Source organism: Parasteatoda tepidariorum, chromosome 3 (assembly GCF_982258835.1).
Source record: "Parasteatoda tepidariorum strain Cologne lab strain chromosome 3, Ptep-v5.0, whole genome shotgun sequence".
Lineage (NCBI taxonomy): Eukaryota > Metazoa > Arthropoda > Arachnida > Araneae > Theridiidae > Parasteatoda > Parasteatoda tepidariorum.
The window spans coordinates 94,007,992-94,031,538 of record NC_141757.1 but is presented as its reverse complement, the minus strand read 5'-3'; the positions used below and the strand labels follow the sequence as shown (position 1 = coordinate 94,031,538).

The window sequence follows — 23,547 nt, the reverse complement described above, 5'->3', positions numbered from 1 at the left end:
ATATTTAAAATAATTTTTCGCCAATCAAAATTCATTGTAAAATAATTATAAGTTTTACAAACTATATTTAGTCACAATATCTTTGAGTTTTCATTTTAAGTTATTTAAATAATATAAAAGCGATAAACTTTTATTTGATAAAAAGATGTTTTAAGGTACTTTCGATGTTCTAAAATGTTAAGATGGTTACTTTTAAATTTATAATTACTATGCCTTATGATGTAATTAATATGTTTGAACAGAAATTATTTCATGATACTTCATTGCATCATGATTCCGCTTCGCTAAGAAGCTGAAATTGATTTTATTAAATGTTTAATTTAATGGCAAGTAAACATTAGAGCGAAAATTGGTAAAACTGATTTAAATTTTAGCGAAAAAGGTAAAAAAAAAGTTTATTTCGCTTTTATAAATTCACAAAAAAATGAACTGAATTCACTAAAGTCAGTCTGATTTTTTTCAGCTGTTCTCTACCTTTCTGAAATTTAGACATCAACTACGAGGAGCAATTTTTCCCCAAGATTCGAAAAATCATTTAAAAAGTTTAATTATTCTGTTAGAATGAAATGTTTGAAAAATAATGTTTTCTTATTAGTCTGATATTAGCTACTGTTATAAGTTTACTACTGATTTACTGATTATTACTGATTTTGTTGCTTGTTCTTTGGGGCTTAATTATTTTTAAGTTCAGTCTTCAATTTGAATTGCATGTTATTCGATGCCATGTCACCGAATAAGCATTTTTAAAGCTATCCGAAACCACGAGTTTATTTTAATTACTTTCACTTTAAAATCGTATTTCATAAAATAAAAAAAATCAGGAGCAAGTTTTTTTAAAAATTTAATGAATCCTAAGACGAAAAAGTTTGACATAAAATAATGGAACTTAAAAAAAAATTATGATACCGCATGAAAGTGTATATAACATATTGCGTATAACTGATAAACTAGCTTATATAGTCTCGGCTAATTTTCCAGACATTATATTCATTTTATATAAAGTTCATTTTAAAATATGTATTGTAAAAATTTCTTATAAAAATTTTAAAGAAGACAGATGAAAATTCGACGGTGTTCGATAAAAATAGTAATTTCAAATAAACCACAGATATTTATCGTCTGCTACCTTCAAAAAATTTATAAGAAATTCTTGCAACTAACCTTCAGATAAACTTTAATTAAAATGAGCATAATTCCTAAAAATTAATTGGCCAAGACTATATAAATTTGGTTTTTATTAACTATATGTAATACTTTATTTATTACACTTTCATACACATACCATAGAAAAGTTGTAGACTCTTACATTTTTTTAAAAATTATTTTATTACTAGCTGACTATCCGTTCTTTGTACAGGATGAAAAAAGCATCAATAAATCAGCACTGAACAACATTATAAAATCTTGCATAAAATTTAGACAAATACAGACACAAATAAAGATAAAATAATTCCAATGCTTTTTTAAGTTTATTATTATTTGCTGTTCTTCTCGGTGACTTTACGTTATAATATTAAACAAAACTGGTATTTAGTGGTTCATTACAGCAAAATAAATATTAGCTGCATTCTATAACCTCTGATTTAATGCTGTGTCTTAAGTAATATTTATATATATATAGGGTGATTTTAAAAAGATAGTCAAAATTTTAGGAAATGATAGTACACACCCAAGCAAACAATTTTTTTCAAAGAATGCATGGTCGAATACAAAACGCAAAACCGCTAGAGGGCGTCAAAGTTTATGTTCTTATATGAGGCAAAAACACACAAAGAGCGATGAAGTTAAGTTATAAAAGCAAATTTAGTACAATATGTGCATGTGAAGAGCATGTGATTATAATAATTATACAGTGGCCGGCAGCGGCTATGTACGCAGTACAACAGCGAAGAAAAGACAGGCGAACATTCTGAAACACACGCATATCACAAACTTTCCCTGCAGCGGCTGAAAGCGGCTTTTTACAACACTAACAGGGGTGCAATCTTCAAAATTAACAACGAAAAAATTAAGCAAACAAATCATTTTAGGTACCTTGGAGTTGTAATCGATAAAAAATTGAATTGGGGTCCTCATGTCAATATCCTTAAAGAAAAGGCAAACACTCTTCTCAATTCTCTTTACAAAATCAATAATAAATCTTGGGGAATAAATCAAAAAGCAAGAAAACTCATATATAACACGGTAATAGTCCCCTCTCTAGCACACGGTGGCAATATTTGGGCATATATATATATATACATATATATACATATATATACATATATTTGTACATATATATATATATATATATATATATATATATATATATATATATATATATATATGTATATATATATATATGTATATATATATATATATATATATATATATATATATATATATATATATATATATATATATATATATATATATATATATATATATATATATATATATATATATATATATATATATATATATATATATATATATGTACAGGGTGGTTCGAAAGATGGGCAAAATTTTAGGAAGTGATAGTACATACCCAAGCAAACAATTTTTATTTTTATCAAGGGGAATGCATGATCGAAAACAGAACGCGAAAGTGCTGGCTCATTTGGAAAGTTGTTTGATGCAATTGTGAAAGCTCCATTCCTGTTGCGAGTTACTGCGCTGCGTTACTTGTCGCCAAGCTTTCAGCCGCTTTTTTTTCTTTTTTTTCTTTTCTTCCAGACGTGGACACGTACCTAGGTTTGCAAAACCCTTAACCGTATAGTCCACGTCTGGACGACAGTCTAGCTCGCACAAAACTCGGCACATAAGTAAACCATTACAAAATTCATAACTGCACAATACAGATGATACAGATGACAATAATGCATATCACATTAGTTAAATTTATAAAAAAAATAAAAAAAATTGAAGCAAAGAGAACAATAAATGAAGCGAATTTTGTTATATACATAATTATTGGAAAAAAAAGAAGCAAAAAGAAAACAAATAAAGAAAATGTAAACGAGAATGAAATGTATAATGAAGGACAAAATCAAAAACTGTTAAACACTATCAAGATTACATAAAAAGTCAGGTTTAATTAAAATTTTAATAAGGAGTCATTTTCTGCTAGAAAATTCATTACGTTAATTAATTTAGAGTTTAATGTTTTATTTGTAAGAAAGTTTTTTTGCCAAATATGTAAATTATTAATGTTTGAAAGTCGTGTATGCCATGATATTGTGTAAAGACAAGTTGATAAGTAATGCTCTGGTGTACCTGGTTGACCACAGGTACAAAGGTTTGTAACCGAGATATGAAGGCAATGAAAGAAAGAAGGAAAAGGGCCGCGACCTGTTAGGAACCAGATGACTTGTTTAATTGGAATTGAATTAAAGTAGTTGACATTATTGATGATGTTAAACAGACGTCTTCCTCTATCGGAATTATTCCATTGGTTTTGCCAATTACTAGATAAATATTTTTTAAGAGATTGTTTTAGGTGTGAAACAGGGAGAGGAAAGGAATAATTTTTAATGCTTTGTGTTGCTTTTTTGGCAATTCGTCTGCTCTCTCATTACCTTCTTTATTGTTACGCGTTTTAATCCAAGAGATTTGAATCGCGGTGTCCATTAGTGCATGTTGAATGTCTTTGGTTATGAGGTTAGTTGATCCTGCGTCTTTAATTGATGTTATTGAGGCTTTAGAGTCTGACCAGATTATGTAATTTATTTTTCTGTTAAAGTTTGAGTTATTTTTGATGTGTTTTACACATTCTAATATTGCCAATTGTTCGGCCTGAAAAATAGAGTTGTTAATAACCAATGTGAAGGCTTGTGAATGAGCATTGTTAAGAAATGCGAATGCAGTGCTTGTTTCAGTTTTGGAGCCGTCTTTGAAGAAGTTGGTATCTTTTCTAAAGTCGTAGTTACCTTGCTCAGTTAAAGAGATTTTGTTTTTTATATAATAAGATGGGTGATAAATTGGAACTTTTAATTTATTTTCATAGTCCTGATGATTATAACTTATCTGATGGAAGAATGCATTTTTTTAAATTTTATTTAATGTTGTTGAGCATGACAAGAGGTCTGGAATGGGGGGAATATTTGTTAAAACATGAAAAGCTGCCGTGGGGGTAGAGTGGTATGCCCTGGTCATATTCAAAAGGAATTTGCGTTGAATCGAAATTAAGGTTCTAGATATCCGGGATGAGATATTTTTTGCCCAAATATTGCAACCGTGTGCTAGAGAGGGGACTATTACCGTGTTATATATGAGTTTTCTTGCTTTTTGATTTATTCCCCAAGATTTATTATTAATTTTGTAAAGAGAATTGAGAAGAGTGTTTGCCTTTTCTTTAAGGATATTGACATGAGGACCCCAATTCAATTTTTATCGATTACAACTCCAAGGTACCTAAAATGATTTGTTTGCTTAATTTTTCCATTGTTGCACCCCTGTCCAAGATTGCACCCCTGTTAGTGTTGTAAAAAGTCGCTTTCAGCCGCTGCAGGGAAAGTTTGTGATATGCGTGTGTTTCAGAATGTTCGCCTATCTTTTCTTCGCTAATGTACTGCGTACATAGCCGCTGCCGGCCACTGTTTCGAACACTTATTATAATCACATGCTCTTCACATGCACATATTGTACTAAATTTGCCTTTATAACTTAACTGCTTCGCTCTTTGTGTGTTTTTGCCTCATATAAGAACATAAACTTTGACGCCCTCTAGCGGTTTTGCGTTTTGTTTTCGACCATGCATTCTTTGATAAAAATTGTTTGCTTGGGTGTGTACTATCATTTCCTAAAATTTTCACTATCTTTTTAAAATCACCCTATATATATATAAATATTACTTAAGACACAGCATTATATCAGAGGTTATAGAATACAGCTAATATTTATTTTGCTGTAATGAACCACTAAATAACAGTTTTGCTTAATATTATAACTTAAAGTCACCGAGAAGAACAGCAAATAATAATAAACTTAAAAAAGCATTGGAATTATTTTATCTTTATTTGTGTCTGTATTTGTCTAAATTTTATGCAAGATTTTATAATGTTGTTCAGGGCTGATTTATTGATGCTTTTTTCATCCTGTACGAAGAACGGATATTCAGCTAGTAATAAAATAATTTTTAAAAAAATGTAAGAATCTACAACTTTTCTATGGTATGTGTATGAAAGTGTAATAAATAAAGTATTGCATATAGTTAATAAAAACCAAATTTATATAGTCTTGGCCAATTAATTTTTAGGAATTATGCTCATTTTAATTAAAGTTTATCTGAAGGTTAGTTGCAAGAATTTCTTATAAATTTTTTGAAGGTAGCAGACGATAAATATCTGTGGTTTATTTGAAATTACTATTTTTATCGAACACCGTCGAATTTTCATCTGTCTTCTTTAAAATTTTTATAAGAAATTTTTACAATACATATTTTAAAATGAACTTTATATAAAATGAATATAATGTCTGGAAAATTAGCCGAGACTATATAAGCTAGTTTATCAGTTATACGCAATATGTTATATACACTTTCATGCGGTATCATAATTTTTTTTTAAGTTCCATTATTTTATGTCAAACTTTTTCGTCTTAGGATTCATTAAATTTTTAAAAAAACTTGCTCCTGATTTTTTTTATTTTATGAAATACGATTTTAAAGTGAAAGTAATTAAAATAAACTCGTGGTTTCGGATAGCTTTAAAAATGCTTATTCGGTGACATGGCATCGAATAACATGCAATTCAAATTGAAGACTGAACTTAAAAATAATTAAGCCCCAAAGAACAAGCAACAAAATCAGTAATAATCAGTAAATCAGTAGTAAACTTATAACAGTAGCTAATATCAGACTAATAAGAAAACATTATTTTTCAAACATTTCATTCTAACAGAATAATTAAACTTTTTAAATGATTTTTCGAATCTTGGGGAAAAATTGCTCCTCGTAGTTGATGTCTAAATTTCAGAAAGGTAGAGAACAGCTGAAAAAAATCAGACTGACTTTAGTGAATTCAGTTCATTTTTTTGTGAATTTATAAAAGCGAAATAAACTTTTTTTTTACCTTTTTCGCTAAAATTTAAATCAGTTTTACCAATTTTCGCTCTAATGTTTACTTGCCATTAAATTAAACATTTAATAAAATCAATTTCAGCTTCTAAGCGAAGCGGAATCATGATGCAATGAAGCATCATGAAATAATTTCTGTTCAAACATATTAAGAATTACATCATAAGGCATAGTAATTATAAATTTAAAAGTAACCATCTTAACATTTTAGAACATCGAAAGTACCTTAAAACATCTTTTTATCAAATAAAAGTTTATCGCTTTTATATTATTTAAATAACTTAAAATGAAAACTCAAAGATATTGTGACTAAATATAGTTTGTAAAACTTATAATTATTTTACAATGAATTTTGATTGGCGAAAAATTATTTTAAATATTAAATTCAAGTAGAAAGAAAGCTTTAAATTTTGTAAGTACTTAAATATCTGTTTATAGAGAAAGATCTTAATTTCGAAGCTATTTACAGAAATGAATTAATTATAAATCTCTTTATAAATCTTACACTAGTTTAATTGATGTTTTTCAAATTTTTAACAGGCATGGTAAAATTACCTCTGTATAGTAATGATGCACCTGGTAATAAAACTCTGAATGGTAAATAAATCCAAAATCTATGATACTTAAACCATTTATTAGGTATTTTTTTCCGTTTATTGTTTTACCGGAAAATCTGGTTTCAAAATTATTTTTACCACATTTTATCATATAACATCAAACTATATTTTATTGCTAATTTTACTAATACCATTACCAAAGAAAGCACTTTGCCAAAGATTCAAAACTTTCTGGTGATATCTAGTATTTGATAGTTTACTCCTTACTTTTTTTCTCAGCGTAATATCATCAAATGTTATTTGTTTAAAGTATTACATTTGAATTTTACAATTCATATTGATTGGCAAGAAACTACTTTCTTTTTAAATATTAAGCTAATTTGATTTTAATATTTTACCCGTTTGAATTGTTCCTTCTCATTAACTCACATGACTTATAATATTTCAAGTAATCAATGAAATTCAATATTCAAAATAAGCAGGTAAGCAATTTGATAATTTTCGAACGTGATTAATATTCAAATCTGCATGACAGCTTAATAAATAATAGTAATAAAATTTCAGCGATAGAATAAAATGCATAAAGAATTTTAAGTAAAAAAGAAATTAAAACTCATCATGCAAATAACATTGTGCAATTTATTTTACTTCATAAAATAGAATGAGACATCACAATTGAAAAGAGTACATTCATCAATAAATAATTTTCACTAAATTAAATTAACTCATCTAACTATAAATTGAGCTGAAAATTTCAATTTAGCACAGGACAACTAATACTACTGTTCAGCTTTGTCTTAAGTAGTTGAAGTTTTGAAGGTATGATATTTAAATTACAATGGTATTTGCATTATTTGTATTTACGATAAAATAATATTATAATGTAAAATGCATAATTCTTTGAATATCTTTTTCAAATTAAATTTATTTATTCAAATAGAAAATCTTAATTTGGTTTTCTTAATTTTTCCAATGTAACTTTATGCTATTTTTTGAGGTAAAATCTAGTTGTTTCATTCATATTTTAATTTTTTTCACTTCTATTTACTTGTTTATAAAAACTAATGTATAAACATTAGCCAGTTACATATTCGAATATTATTTCTAATCATCAATCATTTTAAAATGATTTTTCAACAAAACATAAAATGTTTTACTACACTGCAGAAATTTTTGTGTGTCTCAACACCAAAAACGGTGGCAACTATTTTACACCAAAGTGTTGCAGTAAAACGCACTTTTTACTAAGTTTTAGTTTCTATTACTGATGAATTCTGCTGTGAAATCCTTTTTAATTAGAAAACTTTAAAGTTTTAAAATAAGAATGTGGGCTTTAATACATTGGTTTACTAGTCTTTCGAAAACATTACTTGATTTTATTAAACTAAGAGGTTATTATATTCAAATTACTAAAATATTAAAGCATTTAGCATCAATTTTAAAACTACGAAACTATAATCGTATTTAACATGCGCTATGGGCAAAGCTTTGCTTAACTTGTTGATTCAATTATAATCTGTATAGAGGAATTTCATATATATTAGATTGGAGAATTTTTCTATAAATAGTGTTTACTTACTATCTTATCATTTTATTTCTCTACACTTCGTTATTTATTGTTACACATTTAGTGTATATTTGTTAAATATTTTCATTATTCTTATATTTTTTTAAATATTTTACATAATAATACATATAAAAAAGTAAAACAGTAATAAAACTACAAATTCTTCAATTAAATATTCTGTTTTAAATGCATTGGACATCTCAGTTTGAATCTTTTAGAAATAGTTTTAAAATATTTTTTTTGTTTCTAAGTATTCTATTCAATTATTAAGATAATTGAAATATTTCAAAATAATTTAAAAATAATTTCTTCTTTTTATGCACTTCCAGTTTTACCCTACTTGCTAGAGTGTGAACAAAATGAAGATAACTAATATTTTACTAGTTACTGTTTTTGTAGTTTTAATAGGTAAGTTCATGCATATTTTTCATGGATGATATATCTTTTGTTCATGTTAAAACCATTTGCATTTAGGAGAAGAGCTTTTATTTTTCATGGGTGATATATCTTTTGTTCTTGTTAAAACCATTTGTATTTAGGAGAAGAAAAAAGAAAAAAAAAGATTGAATTTATTCTTTTTTCATTTTCTGAAAGTTTATAATATATAATGCAAACTAATTTTTTAATATTCGAAAATTTGAAGGATCAAATACAGATTCATAACGCGTAGCATGTATGAGATTTCTCACTTGAGTAAGTTTCTTATGCAATTACAGATAGCTCAATAACCACTACACACAATATATATTTTTCGCAAGAAATAAATTGCAAAAAGTATCAGATCATTAGGGACCTCAAATCAATAATTGAAACAGGAAAAAAAACAATGATGTTCTCGAATAGGTAAAAAAATCGCTTAAAACATATTTCCAAAGTATCTATAGAAAGTAACTGGATGCCTATATTAGTATACTGGTTATACATACTGAATACCTATACATTAAAACAGCATCAATTATCAGAATGCTCCAGTAGTATATATTTCCATAATTCAGCACGATTAGTGCAAGTAATATTTTGGTAAATATGACGGTTCTCCTGGAGATTAAGAAGGTTACCTCTATTAGCTTTTCTTTCTAATACATAGTTTACTTTTTTATTTTCAGTTAGTAACAACTGCCAAAATAAATAAGCATCATTAACCGATAAGGCGATTTGTTTCCGTTAAATGAATAAATACCCTTTTTCTCCTTTTGTTAATTTAAGTAAATCGCAATTTTTTAAACTTAATTACCATTTACTTAAAATTTTATAGTTTTGTAGAATTGCATAAAAATGTTTAAATAGTAAAGAACTTGGTCAAAACTCTTTTTTTATTAAATAGGGCTAAAAACTAGCTAGCATCACTGATTTTATCTTTTAAAGTTGAAAAAAAAAACATTATTTCAGAGCTCAATTTAACAATGCAAAAGTTAAAACAATGAGAAAAAAAAAATTTTCAAACGTCTCGCCAGATATGAATTTTTGAAAGATTTTTAGGATTGAAAGCTAAAATTGTCCTTGGTTACCTCTGTCCAAAATTATTAACGCTAGCGGTCAATGGTTACGGTGTTATGAAATAGTCACACGGACACTTTTTATTAACTAATAACAAAAAGCATTAAATCTTTTAAATATTTGAATTGTTCTGTCCTGTATATATCATCTTCTGAAAAATCTGTTTTCTTTTTATTTTTAGCTGCTGTTGTTGAAGGAAAAGAGTGTGTGGAAAATAGATGTAACAAACACTGCATGAGAATTGGACAACAGAAAGGAGAATGTAAAGATGGTAAATGCTCATGCAACGGTATGGATGATGCAGGAGAGCAACACCCTCCTACCAAATCAGCTTTAACTATGCTTTTACATGCAGCAAGTCAAAGAAGGGGCTAATGAATTAATGTGAAACTTGACACGACAGTTTCAATATATGGCATTTTAATTTCATATACTTCTGTTATTAATATTTCCAAATAAATAATAGAAATAAAATGCTTTCAAAATCTCTCAAAAGTAAAGAATCAAATAAAGAAAGTTAAAAAAAAGTTTTATTCTGTGTGTTTATTTTAACAAATTTTTATAGATTCCTAAGTTTGACATTAGTGCACGATAAAAATAAATTCCCGACAAAAAATTACCTCCTTATTTTTGCAGAATTTTTATTTTTAGGGAAAAAGAAGTTATATAGACACACATTATGTATATTTGATGTCGCATATATGTTTCTTATTTCTCATATAACTTTTTTTAAGGTGTTCGTGCGGACATCCCTGTTTTGTTCAACCCAGGCGAGTTTGATAAAATCAGCTAACTGTGATGGCAACTCCGATTGGGACAAAAACGTTTAAAAACACTTGTCAGCCCAGAAGACTCTTTACCGTTGTTCTTTTGTCAAACTTTCATGATTTTTACTGGTACTGCATTGACTGTATTCAGCTCAAATAAAATGTTTCTTTTTCGCAATCCTACCGACAAACCTACACTGTTAGAATTTCCATTCTAAAATTACGGTAAAATAACCGGCAGCAATCTGTCCATCCAATTAACAGTAAAGTTTACGGTAAAGAACATTTTTTACCTTTACTTCTTTTATACCATTTACAACTAGAATAGTTTGCAATTGTAAAAAAGAAGCTTAACTGGCCATTGGAGTTAGGCTTTGCGTTGAGTAATAGGCATTGGAGTTAGCTTGTGGTTTATCAAGAGAAAAAATTGCGTTGTCAACTCTGGTACTCCCATTTTGTCGGTCATAAGTTGACAGATTAACATTCTCGACTAAAGTATGTACCCAGGTCCATAGAACTATGTGGCTTCAATGGTGAGAATATAATTTTTGTTATTTAACCACAATAGATGAAAGGAGTTAATAAACAGTTTTTATCACAATTAAGAGTTTGAATATCATCATATTTGTGTGACTGATTATTTGTGTGATTGATTATTTGAACCATTTTGTTCGAGAAATTTCTAACAGTGTGAAAGATCAGCTGCTTGGAAATTTCTTGAAAAAAGAAACATGGTTGTGCTCAAACTTTCGACAAACACTGTATATTATCTTTTTATACACAAATAGTACGATTTAGCCAACATACAATAAATAACTATTTTCCTACACTAAATAATTATTATTTTACATGAGAAGGATTGAAAAATTTAACATTGTTAGGTATATAAATTTTTACACCATTTTAAATGATAAAATAGAAAATTTTAAAGAAATCGGTCAAATAATTTATATTCATAAAAATATAAAATCTTACATTTTTAAACCTTTATTAGTTAAATTTTTTTTGCCATTTCAAAATGTTCAATTTAAAATGAAGTAAAAATTTGCATACCTTACTTAATACTTGCATACTTTACTAAAATGTGCTTACCTTTTAAATAAAATTATAAATGATAATTATTGAAATCGATTTTTTTACATAGATTCATATTTGGATAAATAAATTTCTTAATTGCCGTCATATATTTTTTTATTCGTTTGAAAATAAATCTGAGATATGGCGGAAATACGCAAAAAGTGAAATTTTATTTAAAGGACTCAAATTTTCCTTCGTTATTCTGACTAAATTATTGAGACCAGATTTTCATTAATTTAAAATCTAAATCCGTCGAAGAAAAGAGCATGTTTATTCAGAAAATTAACATGTTTGTATATCACTGTCTAACATAATGAATAGTTAGCACAAAATAATCGGCATATTTATGGTCCCCCTTTGAATCATAAAAATTGTCACTTACAATGGCTTGCCAAAGTCTCCGGCCAGTAAATTTCTTATAACTTTTTCTAGTTCTAGCTGTGGCGGCCAATGGTTGCGGGTTCGAATCCTACTTAGGGCATGAATGCTTCTCTCATTATGTTGCTCTTTGTTGTGTGATGTGTGAATGTGGCCCACCCTATTAACGGGTATCTGTGGCAGTGTGGCGTGGGTAATGTTGCGCGTTTCCGTGACTTTGGTTGGAAGGTGCTTAAATAAGTGAAAATATTAATGAATTTTATTTTATTTACTAAATCAAGTTCAAATAATATCCCATTTTTATTTATTTATTATTATTTGTAAGAAGAATTGAAATCAAAGAAACTATAAGAAACCAATATACTCTAATGTTCAATGCCTCGGTCCAAAATAAAATTTTAATTTATTTAAAATTATTTTTAACACATAGAAATTTAAAGATTAATACAGCTACTAAAAATGATATGATACTGTCAATAGCTTGTAGCCACACTGTAAGAAATGTATTAAATTACGGTAAGAAAGCACCGACACTCAAGGTACCTATACTTTTTACCGTAAAATAAATTTATTTTCGGAACATTTTTTAAAATAATATATCTGATATACCATCATAATTTTTACAGTAATAATTATAGTAAAATAATTGAATTATTTTAATTGAATCTAATGATTAATACGGTAAAAATGGATTCTGCGGTAAAATTGATTTTACGGATGATGCACCCAATGTGCTGGTACTTCATGCCGTAATTTGATACGAATTTTCTTACAGTGCATATCTCTTGCAGCAATTACATATATATCATAGTATCATAGTATCAGCATAGACTTAATAAGAATATACAGTTAAAATGGGATCCATTTTGTTTGCAATTCTCGGAATGATCGGTTTTATTTGAATTTTCATGTCTTCTTACAAGACGTTTAGCTCTTCTGATAAATGACACGAGTAATTAAGTTTTGGAGATTAATATGACCTCGGTAACACATCAATATTTTCTCCTGCAAATAATTCCTTGGCAAGATTTAAGGTGTAATTCATAGCTTTGCTAATACTTGCAGAAACATTGACTGCATTGTACACTGTAATATTTGGTTTGCATATACATTTTAAAATACATCGATACATACAGAAATTCGTAAAGCTATCAATTGCCACAATGGTCTGGACCCCTGATGCTAAAGACACTCCAAACCATTACATTAAAAAGCCCATTATAGACTAAGTGATATAGATGACCGATATATGTAATCTTTTTAAATACGTACTTATAATATTACTATTTTATGTATCTTACTTTCATAATAATTTTTGACGAACAAAGCAAAATTGTACAATGAATACCTTCTTACGGCCATGTTACAAATTATCTCACGAAAGTAATACCTTTTATGTTTTGCGTTCAAACTACTGATTCTTCATAATTAAGATTTACTACAATCACAATTACGATTCTCGTAAATAAGTACTAAATCAATATAATGAATCGAACATTTTTATAATCATTTTTCGCATAATAATACCCCGGCTCTATAACAAAAAAATCGACGCACCAAGAAGCAATCATCCGATTGCTTTGAAATTTCGTATGCATGAATGTTTTGAACAGATCAGACTGGAATGATGCTGACTGGGGACGTATAGTCTTTAGCGACGAATCCCGTTTCCAACTGGGTCCTGACGATCATCGAAGACGTGTTTGGAGACGCACAGGGCAGAGAGGGATCTTGCCTTCACTATTGCACGCCACACCGGCCCTCAACATTATAGTCTGGGGGGCCATTTCCTTTGACAACCGGACCCTTTTGGCCGTCATTAGAGGTACACTTACTGCACAGCGGTACTTCGACGACATGTTAAGACCTGTTTTGCTACCGTTCCTTTTGCAGCGCCCTGGGCTGGTTTTTCAGCAAGACAATGCCAGACCACATACGGCACGTGTTGCTATGAACTGTCTGCAAGATCGTCAAACTCTTCCTTAGCCTGCCAGATCACCAGATCTCTCTCCCATCGAGCATGTCTGGGATATGATGGGAAGGCGATTGCATCTGGCACGGAATGTTGATGACCTCGTTCGACAATGGGATCGAATTTGGCAGGAAATACCGCAAGAGACCATCCGGGAGCTTTATCGGTCTATGCCGCGCCGTGTGGCAGGCTAGCTCCGGGTCAACACCTTATTGAACGTGTTACTGTAACTCTGCAATAAATTATTCAATTGTTCTGAAATTTTAATCATTTACTATTCTGGAGATTGTCTTCCTATCTACCAATTTTCGTTTCAATCGGATTACTCCTTCTTGGTGCGTCGATTTTTTTGTTATAGAGTGTAAATAGCTACCCATAAAATATGTAGGAATTGACTAATAACGTTAACTGAGTAGCCCAAGATTCAATGGCACGAAATTAATCTAAATGTTTTAAAACTAAATGCTTATATCCTCATATCTTTCACAGATTTCATTTAGCTGTTTTATCCAGTCTGCTACATGCTGCGTATCTGATCTTAAAAGTAATGCCCTTGTTTAAATGTGTCCTATCAGCTATTTGATGATTCGATGTCCTGCAAGCCCAGTGTTTCGGAAACTTCTTTTGCCTTCTGTTGTAGTAACACTTTGATTACAGGAATATTTTTTGTTCTTACAGAACAAAACCAATTAAACTCTACTTTATCAATTTCATATGCTTCAGTTTTTCTAAATTTTACAGTTCTGAATTGCTTATTTTCATTAGTAATCTATAATTTTCCTATTTAATCTCTATCCCTTGCGACATCTCTTCTCTATCTTTTTATCTATTTATTCTCCATCCATATTACTTTCTTGCTTACTTATTCCGAATTTTTGTTCTAAATTTTTCAAGCTAACCTTTTTACTTTTAGCTACATTTATTACATCCACTTTTTCGTTTAATATCAAGCTTTTCCTATTTGAAGTTACCGTAGATGTGAAGTAGAATTAATACACAAGCACAAAGCTAAACTTCTTCACGTAACTTAGCAGGTCCAGCATCTAATAATCATAGCAACAGTCAATTAGCAATCCATCAATTATCACTGGAGGTGGTTCAGTATCCAGTCCAGTATCTAATATATCAACAGGACAGTTTCTGGGAGAGGAAGTATAACATTTTCCAACTTCCTCTTCTATCCACAAAAATTGTTTGAATATGACGTTCTTTTTTTTCCCAATGGCTTTTTTACACACTGCATTGTTTTTTTCTTTCTCTCTATCATTAAAAAAGAGGTAAGAATATACTGACAATGCTTTTGTTCCCAAATGCTAGAGAATCTTTTATCCTGTAAGCACCTGAAATCTCATCTCTCCCCCATCATACATGTTTCTTATTTTTCTTCTTTTATTTGATTACCTGATTCAAATTTGTTTCTTATCAATCAACCTATCTTTTATCCATGCTGTGAATATTAAATTTTTCTCTGAATCTCTCTCTATTTAAACACTGAGAAAAATCCTTCCTCATAGAATTGAAACTGTCGGACCGGGCAAGGTTAACTCAGCCTTTCATCCCTTCAGTGGGTCGATAAATGAGTACCAAGCATGCTTGGGAGCTAAACACTGGGGGTTTCGCGCTCGGCTGACCACCCAACTGGAACTCCTGTACTCCAGAGCCCAAGTTCAAGAAAACTGAGATGGGAGCAGAAGGCCTTGGCCCTCTATGGGCAGTCGTGCCAGTGAGTTTAGTTTAATAGAATTGAAATTGAAGCAAATTTGTTTGTATAGCAATATTTATGCTCTTTTCCCTTTTTAGCTTTATTCATTTGTAGAAAAATATAGATTCTTTCTTCACGTGGATAAAAAAGAAGACATTTCAGTATTTATTTCATAATTTTCTATTTCTGCCTTGCATTTCGAAATTTTTACAGTGTCTCTTATTAAAATGCTATGGCATTAAGGATTCTCTTCTAAAGGATTGGGACCAACAGAATAGTCTCGTAAATCGAAAGTGTTGTGGCGAAATCATCGTACTTGATTCGAGAAGTTCATGCTCTGGCGGACCTAACAATTTCAACAACGCTCAAAGTATTTTTTGTCTTCTATTTTGAACTGAACTGAAGTTCAAGAAATATAAAACTTCGTTACCATCGAAACCATCGTGATACTTTGCTCTTTTCTTTACTTTACGTTTTCTCTTTTCGCAATCTGCTTTACGTTTTTCTTCAGTTAGTATTTGCTCGATTGTTCTTGTATGTTTTTAATTTTGTTGCTAAGTTTTCAATAAAGTTATATTTAAATTTAGCATTTCTCCTTTTTATTTATCTTTGGCGACAGTCTCAACTGAACACGCATGCTTATAATAAACGCAACCGAATTCTCGCCAAAGATAAGTGGTGACCCGCCTTTTTTGTGGATTTATCGCCTCTGTTCCAGTTTGTGGATTGAATTCTTCACACATGCAATAGTGCAACATCAAAATTTTCCATTGAAATTTTCCAGAATACTTCAAAATATGCCATTGCCGGAAGATAATAGTTCAGAAGCAGTACCAGTGTCGGAAATATCACGAATAGCAGTCAGACCTCCACCTTTTTGGAAGAATAATCCTAAGTTGTGGTTTGCCCAAATCGAAGCCCAATTTGAAATTTCAGGCATTCCAAGAGAAAATACAAAATTTAATCATGTTGTTGCCACCGTTGAATCTCATATTTTGGATTCCATTCAAGACTTGATTATCAGTCCACCTGGAAGTAATAAATATTCCGTTTTGAAGACACGACTCATAGAAATCTATGCTGAGAGCGAAACTTCTAAATTACGAACTTTATTACAAGGTGTTGAACTTGGCGATCAGCGCCAATCTTTACTGTTAAAACAAATGCGAGATTTAGCAGGAAAGCATTTCAGCGATGATTTACTAAAATCACTGTGGCTTGATAGACTACCAGCTAATATAAAATTAGTGTTGCTTCTAGTGAACAGTTAAATAACTTGGCAACTATGGCTGACCGAATTCTGGAGTTTGTTCCTCAAACTTCAGTCAACTCTACTACAGCGCCAGACTCTATACCGAAACATCCAAGTTTAGAACATCAAATTTCAGAGTTGTCTAAACAAGTTGCTAACTTGATGGAAATAGTACAAAATCGTCCAAATTTTCATAGGTCTGGAAGTCCATCTTTTAATTGTCAAATGTCACGCAACGGGCACTCTCCATTCAGACACCAATATATTGAACCTGCTAATGAATTTTGTTTCTACCACACCAATTTCGGAGCCTCAGCAAGAAAATGCAAGTGTCCATGCAAATTTCGAACTGTAACCAGCGACGCAACTAAAAATTCGGAAAACTAAAAAGGTGGTTGCCTAACGGCCGGAACAATCGCCAGATTGACAGAATACTACTGGCCGATCGGAAGACTAATATCAAATTTCTAGTTGATACAGGTGGCGTCTGATTCTACAGGTTATTCCAAAACATAAGTTGTGTTGTAAGGCTGACCCTGCACTTAACCTGTATGCTGCTAATGGTACAGAAATTCATACGTATGGAACAAAGTTACGAGATTTAGATTTGAACTTAAGACGCCAATTCCGATGGAAATTTATTGTTGCTGACGTTAAGCAACCTATAATTGGTATAGACTTTTCAACAAATTTCAATTTGCTGGTCGATGCTCGACACAACTGTTTGATTGATGCCAATACGAAACTTTCGTCATCCGGGTTCCGAGTTCAAAATCAAGACTTTACTTTTGATATAACTATCTTATCTGAACCTTTTACTGAATATAAGAAAATTTTGGCGGAGATTCCAACGTTGACAAATTCTTGCTGTTTAGGTAAACAGAAACAAAATGCTCTAGTTTCTCACTTCATAGAGACTACAGGCCCTCCTGTGTTTGCTAAACCTAGAAGATTGCGGCCGGAACTTCTGGGAGCAGCTAAAAAAGAATTTTCCTATCTAATGTCATTGGGAATTATACGCCCGTCTAAAAGTCCTTTGTCTAGTCCTTTACATATGGTCCGAAAAGCGAATGGTGACTGGCGACCATGTGGCGACTATCGCCGATTGAATGCAGTTACTTTTCCCGACAGATATCCCGTACCCTACATTCAGGACTGTACTCAAATGCTGGAAGGTAAGAAGATATTTTCTAGTTTAGATTTATGCAGAGCGTATCACCAAATTCCAGTTAACCCTGAGGATATACCAAAGACAGCAATAACAACTCCATTTGGTTTATTCAAATATGAATTTATGCCATTTGGATTACGAAACGCAGGCCAAACTTTCCAGCGCTTTATAAATCAAGTACTATCAGGTTTAAATTTCTGTATACCCTCTTTTGATGACATTTTAGTTGACTCAAAAGATGAAAAAGAACACAAAGTACACCTTAAACTGGTACTTCAAAGACTGGTTGAACACGGTTTAACTTTAAACGCTACTAAATGTATCTTAGGCCAAGACTCTGTTTCTTTTCTGGGATGCTTAAGCACACCTGAAGGGGTTAAAGCACTCCCTGCCAAAGTTGAGACTATTTTAAATCTGCCAAAACCAAAAGCAATATCCGAGTTAAGAAGATTCTTGGTAATGGTTAATTTCCATCGCCGTTTCATTCCTAATGCTGCACAAACCCAAGCTATACTTCATGATTTTCTTAAAAATTCTAAGAAAAATGATAATAGTTTGGTAAATTGGACTGATGAAGCTATATCTGCGTACAAAAAGTGTAAGCGTGACCTCGCCAATTCAGCCACATTGGCATATTTTCCTTCAGTTCATCCAATCTCCATTACAGTCGATGCTTCAGAAGTTTCCTTAGGCACAGTCTTACAAGCGCACACGCCAGATGGTTCACGACCTATTGCTTTCTTTTCACGGAAGTTAACTCCAGCTGGAAAGAAGTATACTACCTACGATGGGGAATAATTAGCCATCTACTCTGCCATACGACAGTTTAGAGATTCAGTCGAAGGAAAATCTTTTTCCATCTTCACAGATCACCGTCCACTGGTATACGCCTTTAGGAAAAAGCATGATACTTGTTCGCCAAGACAGTCACGACAACTCGACTACATTTCCCAATACACCACAGACATTAAGCATGTGTCTAGAGCAGACAATGTGGTAGCTGATACTCTATCTAGGATAAACGATATTTGCCTGGCTAATCAACATCTGGAAGATATTGCTAAAGCTCAACAGGATGACCAGGAACTACAGAACCTATTGACACATTCATCTTCGTCACTTCAGTTACAGAAAATGGAAGTTCAGCCAAACGTTTTCCTCTACTGCGACGTGTCCAACGACTTTCTGCGATCGTACGTGCCTGTCAATTTTCAAAAAATCATTTTTGACACTTTGCATGGTCTTTCACATCCAGGTATCAATAGCACTAAAGTACTGATCAAGCAGAGATTTATCTGGCCGTCAATAAACCGAGATATTGCACACTGGGCACGTTCTTGCATAAACTGTCAAAAATAGAAGGTTCAAAGACATACCAACAGTCCTTTGCAGGAGTTTCAAGTTGCCTGATCACAGGTTCGAATACATCCATATTGATTTGGTTGGACCTCTCCCACCTTCAGAAGGCTATCGTTACTTACTAACCTGCATTGATCGCTATACTCGATGGCCTGAAGTCATACCCATCTCTTACATCTCTGCTGAAACTGTTGCAAAATGTTTCGTTACTAATTAGATTTCCCGGTTTGGAGTGCCAGCTGTAATAAAAAGTGATCAAGGCCGACAATTCATGTCAAAAATGTTTGCCAATCTATCGTCCATGCTGGGAATAAAAAGAATACGTACCACGCCGTATCATGCTATGGCGAATGGTATGATCGAACGCCTGCATAGAACCTTAAAGCAAGGTATTATGTGCCACAACAAACTTCGATGGACCGAGACTCTTCCTATCGTTTTACTAGGAATCAGATCAGCGTTCAAAGATAACTTGAAAGGTTCCTGTTCCGAAATGGTTTACGGCACAGGTTTACGCCTACCTGGCCAATTTTTAACCCTTCCACAAAACCCATTGAAGAGTCTACTTTCATTGAACACTTGGGGGAGACAATGGAAAGGCTTACAACCGTTCCTGCATCTGATCATTCTCGTCAAACCTGTTTCGTACATCCCGCCTTAAAAGATTCTACTCAGTTTTCATTCGAAAAGATTGGGTCAAACCTCCGTTGATCCCTCCATACGACGGACCTTTCCAGGTACTATCTCGGCAAAGTAAACATTTCACACTAAAAATTGGATTCCGCACAGCTACAATTAGTATAGATCGTCTCAAGCCTGCCATTTTGGAAACTTTCATTCCCTTAAATTGTTTAAAATCAGAATCTCAACCTCAAGTGTTCACCAGGAGTGGTAGACGTGTGAAATTCAGAATTCCGTAGCTCTACACCTCCGGTATTTGGAGGGGGAGTTTCTGTGGCGAAATCATCGTACTTGATTCGAGAAGTTCATGCTCTGGCGAACCTAACAATTTCAACATACGCTCAAAGTATTTTTTGTCATCTATTTTGAACTGAACTGAAGTTCAAGAAATATAAAACTTCGTTACCATCGAAACCATCGTGATACTTTGTTCTTTTCTTTACTTTACTTTACGTTTTCTCTTTTCGCAATCTGCTTTATGTTTTTCTTCAGTTAGTGTTTGCTCGATTGTTCTTGTATGTTTTTAATTTTGTTGTTAAGTTTTCATTAAAGTTATATTTAAATTTAGCATTTCTCATTTTTATTTATCTTTGGCAACAGTCTCAACTGAACACGCATACTTATAATAAACGCAACCGATTTCTCGCCAAAGTGTCTTTAACTTATAGGCATTTCTTACAGGAAATTCTATTGTACTTCATTACACGGTACCCCACCACTTAAAAAAAAATTTTGAGACTTAAAATTCGCGTCTTTAAAAGCAAAAGTAAAATCAAATCGAAACCGATAACGTCTCTTGTTGATGAACGATCAATAATTATTAATTATTTCTGTGTTTGAATGGTTATTCGTTGCGTGCTAATATATGCAAAGATTCTGTAAAGAGAAAGAAAAATTTCGGATTAAAGTCTGTTTTCTGTTTCGCTTTGCAGACAGAACAAACATGTGAAGCAATTTTTTTTAAATGGAAGCTGATTGATAATAGGTTTTCGGACTCAAATTTAAAGTTTTAAAAAGAAAAATCTTTAAAAAATTTTCCTATGTTGCTTGAATTTCATATTTTCCCTTTTTCGACTTAAATTATATGAATTACTATTAGATGAATATACGGATTTCGTAGAGGGAGAAAAAAAGTATAAATAAATCAATAATATACATAAATCATATTAAATAATGTAAAATAAATTAAGAAAATCAGAAAATAAGTCAGTTCTCAAAAACACTATGAAATCCTGCACTAAACAGCAAGATATACATGATCGAAATTAATAAACATAAAATCATTCCATTATTTTGCTTATTTGTTGTCTTTCCTAACCACTTCACGTTACTAGAATAAGAAAAACTCGTTTTTAGTAGTTCATCCCAGCAAAATTAACTCCATTCTGTATCATTTGGCGTGATGCTGTTGTTCACGTCCACCACAGTCAAAATATTTTAAAATCAAGCAATTTTTCAGGTACTTTTTGTGGTCCTTTTGATGGGCCGTAAAAGACCTATTTGAGTAATATCTTAATTAAAATTGCACTGTTTTGTTACAGTCTTAATGCCTGCCATATATACTAAATAAAATATATATTAAATTAATATACTCTTATATAGGTACAAAGTATTTTATGAGCAAATTTGATGCCGTTCCCAGCTGCACCAATACTACTGGTCATTTTTATTTTTATAGGATTTTTATCAGCCCTATATGAGTTCAGGAGAAAGTAGCTTGATTGTGATAAATTTTAAAGATCATGAGTTGCCTCTAGCAGCAGCACTGTGCCAGATGATACTGAATAGCAGTTAATTTTTATTCTGATGGGATGAACTACTGAATACATCTTTTACTTAATCTAATAACGCAAAGCCACCGGAAAGGGTAGCAAGTAATAAGAAGTGAAAAAAATCTTGGAAATTACTTTAGCTTTTTTATTGTAGGTATTTATCGTACAGTTTTGTACACGATCTTGTTGTGCTGTTCAGTACTGATTTATGCTTATTTTTTCACCCGAAGAACGAAGAATGAGTATTCAGCTATTTAACAAATAAATTATTCCTCTCTTTCTAAAAAATTAAGTAATTATTGTACGAAATTCAATGAATAATTTAACATTTATTATAAGTAAATAATTAAATTATATTTTGGAGCATATTTTAATTCATTGGAATGAGTTTTGCATTTTTTTTTAAATATATCATAATTTTAAAAATTTTCAAAAATACTTGTAACGTTCAATTTTGGTTTATAGGTTAAATAATTGAGTTATTTGGAATGAAAAATATATTTCAAAATGCTAACTAGTTACTTAATATAAGTAAGAAAAATGTTCGTTTCGTTCGCAGAAGATTACCATGAAAAAAACCAAATCCCTTAAGTTTCATTTATGCAATTTATTTAAAATATTTATGCAATTATTGGAACCTAAAACAAGTAATCAAATCACTCTAAGCAAAAAATAAAGCATGATTTAGAGATTACATCAAGAATTCATAAAAATTTATTTAATAAGAAAAATAATACTCTTAATTTACATTGGTTTTATGGCTATTTTATCCCTTCTATCACTTTATTATTCATTATGCTAAGTAGGTATGATAGTTAAAATGCAAGTTGTCATAAATAATTTATTTTGCGCATTAAATTAGAATGATGTGCCAAAAATTAATGATTGAATAATATAAAAAATGATAAAAACATGAATAAGCTAGTTCATGTGCATCGTCCACTTTAACTATAAAAATGTCCACAAACCTTTTTTTAACAGGCAAGTAACAGATTCAGTACGATCTTACTGTCTTAGTAGCTCTATTGGTAAAGTTATATTGAGTACATTTTTTATTATTATTTTTAAACTTTTCAAAGAGGTTTCGACAAAAAAGAGGTTTCTGAAAATCCTATATATGGTATAATTAAATATATATATATATATATATATATATATATATATATATATATATATATATATATATATATATATATATATATATATATATATATATATATATATATATATATATATATATATATATATATATATATATATATATATATATATATATATATATATATATATATATATATATTTCCTTTTTCATAGTACAGTACTACTTTATTCATAGTACTACATTAGTCATAGTATTTTTCAGTACAGTATCCTTCTGATTTGTGTTAAAAATTTTAAAAGCACAATTGCAATTTTCAAATACTATTTCCAGCGATTCTTGAGAGAAAAATAGCAATAAAAATAATTGGGTATACTATAGCCTACGTCACAGATCGTGTTATTCCTACTAAATTTAACTAGTAAACAGCATTTTCTGCGAACCTGATTTCTAGAAACAAGTAAAAGCATCAAACGAAGTGTCTTGTTTATAAGTCGCTACTCGCCAGGTTGAAATTGTATTAGTCTAGTTCCTTTGGAAATAATTTATATTGTTGTTTTACCGAAATTTATGAATTTAGTAAACATATTTAAAACTCAGTTTATTAATTAAACTAAAAGGTAAATGTTATTCCTAGTAAG

General features: G+C 30.8%; 2 protein-coding genes and 1 long non-coding RNA gene across 3 annotated transcripts in view; all 3 read left to right on the top strand.

Moving 5' to 3' along the window:
• The first annotated feature begins 7,296 nt into the window (after positions 1-7,296).
• Positions 7,297-10,207, top strand: LOC147813962 (uncharacterized). Its single transcript, XR_015432286.1, has 3 exons — positions 7,297-7,431; positions 8,509-8,587; positions 9,858-10,207. It is a non-coding gene; the product is annotated as an uncharacterized LOC147813962 (long non-coding RNA).
• A 6,162-nt stretch (positions 10,208-16,369) lies between these two features.
• Positions 16,370-16,843, top strand: LOC147813961 (uncharacterized). Its single transcript, XM_087160176.1, has one exon. The coding sequence runs from the start codon at positions 16,370-16,372 to the stop codon at positions 16,841-16,843; it is 474 nt and encodes a 157-aa protein (XP_087016302.1).
• Positions 16,844-22,592: 5,749 nt separating this feature from the next.
• LOC139426981 (uncharacterized) overlaps positions 22,593-23,547 on the top strand; it is a 45,650-nt gene continuing 44,695 nt past the window's right edge. The window contains exon 1 of the mRNA XM_071187253.2: positions 22,593-22,835. Coding sequence (XP_071043354.1) covers positions 22,736-22,835 — 100 coding nt within the window. The 5' untranslated portion in view covers positions 22,593-22,735. The remainder of the gene's footprint in view (positions 22,836-23,547) is intronic.

What these genes read in the sequence shown, in the direction of transcription:
- LOC147813961 (XM_087160176.1), top strand. Translation starts at nt 16,370, where the DNA reads ATGCCATTGCCGGAAGATAATAGTTCAGAAGCAGTACCAGTGTCGGAA.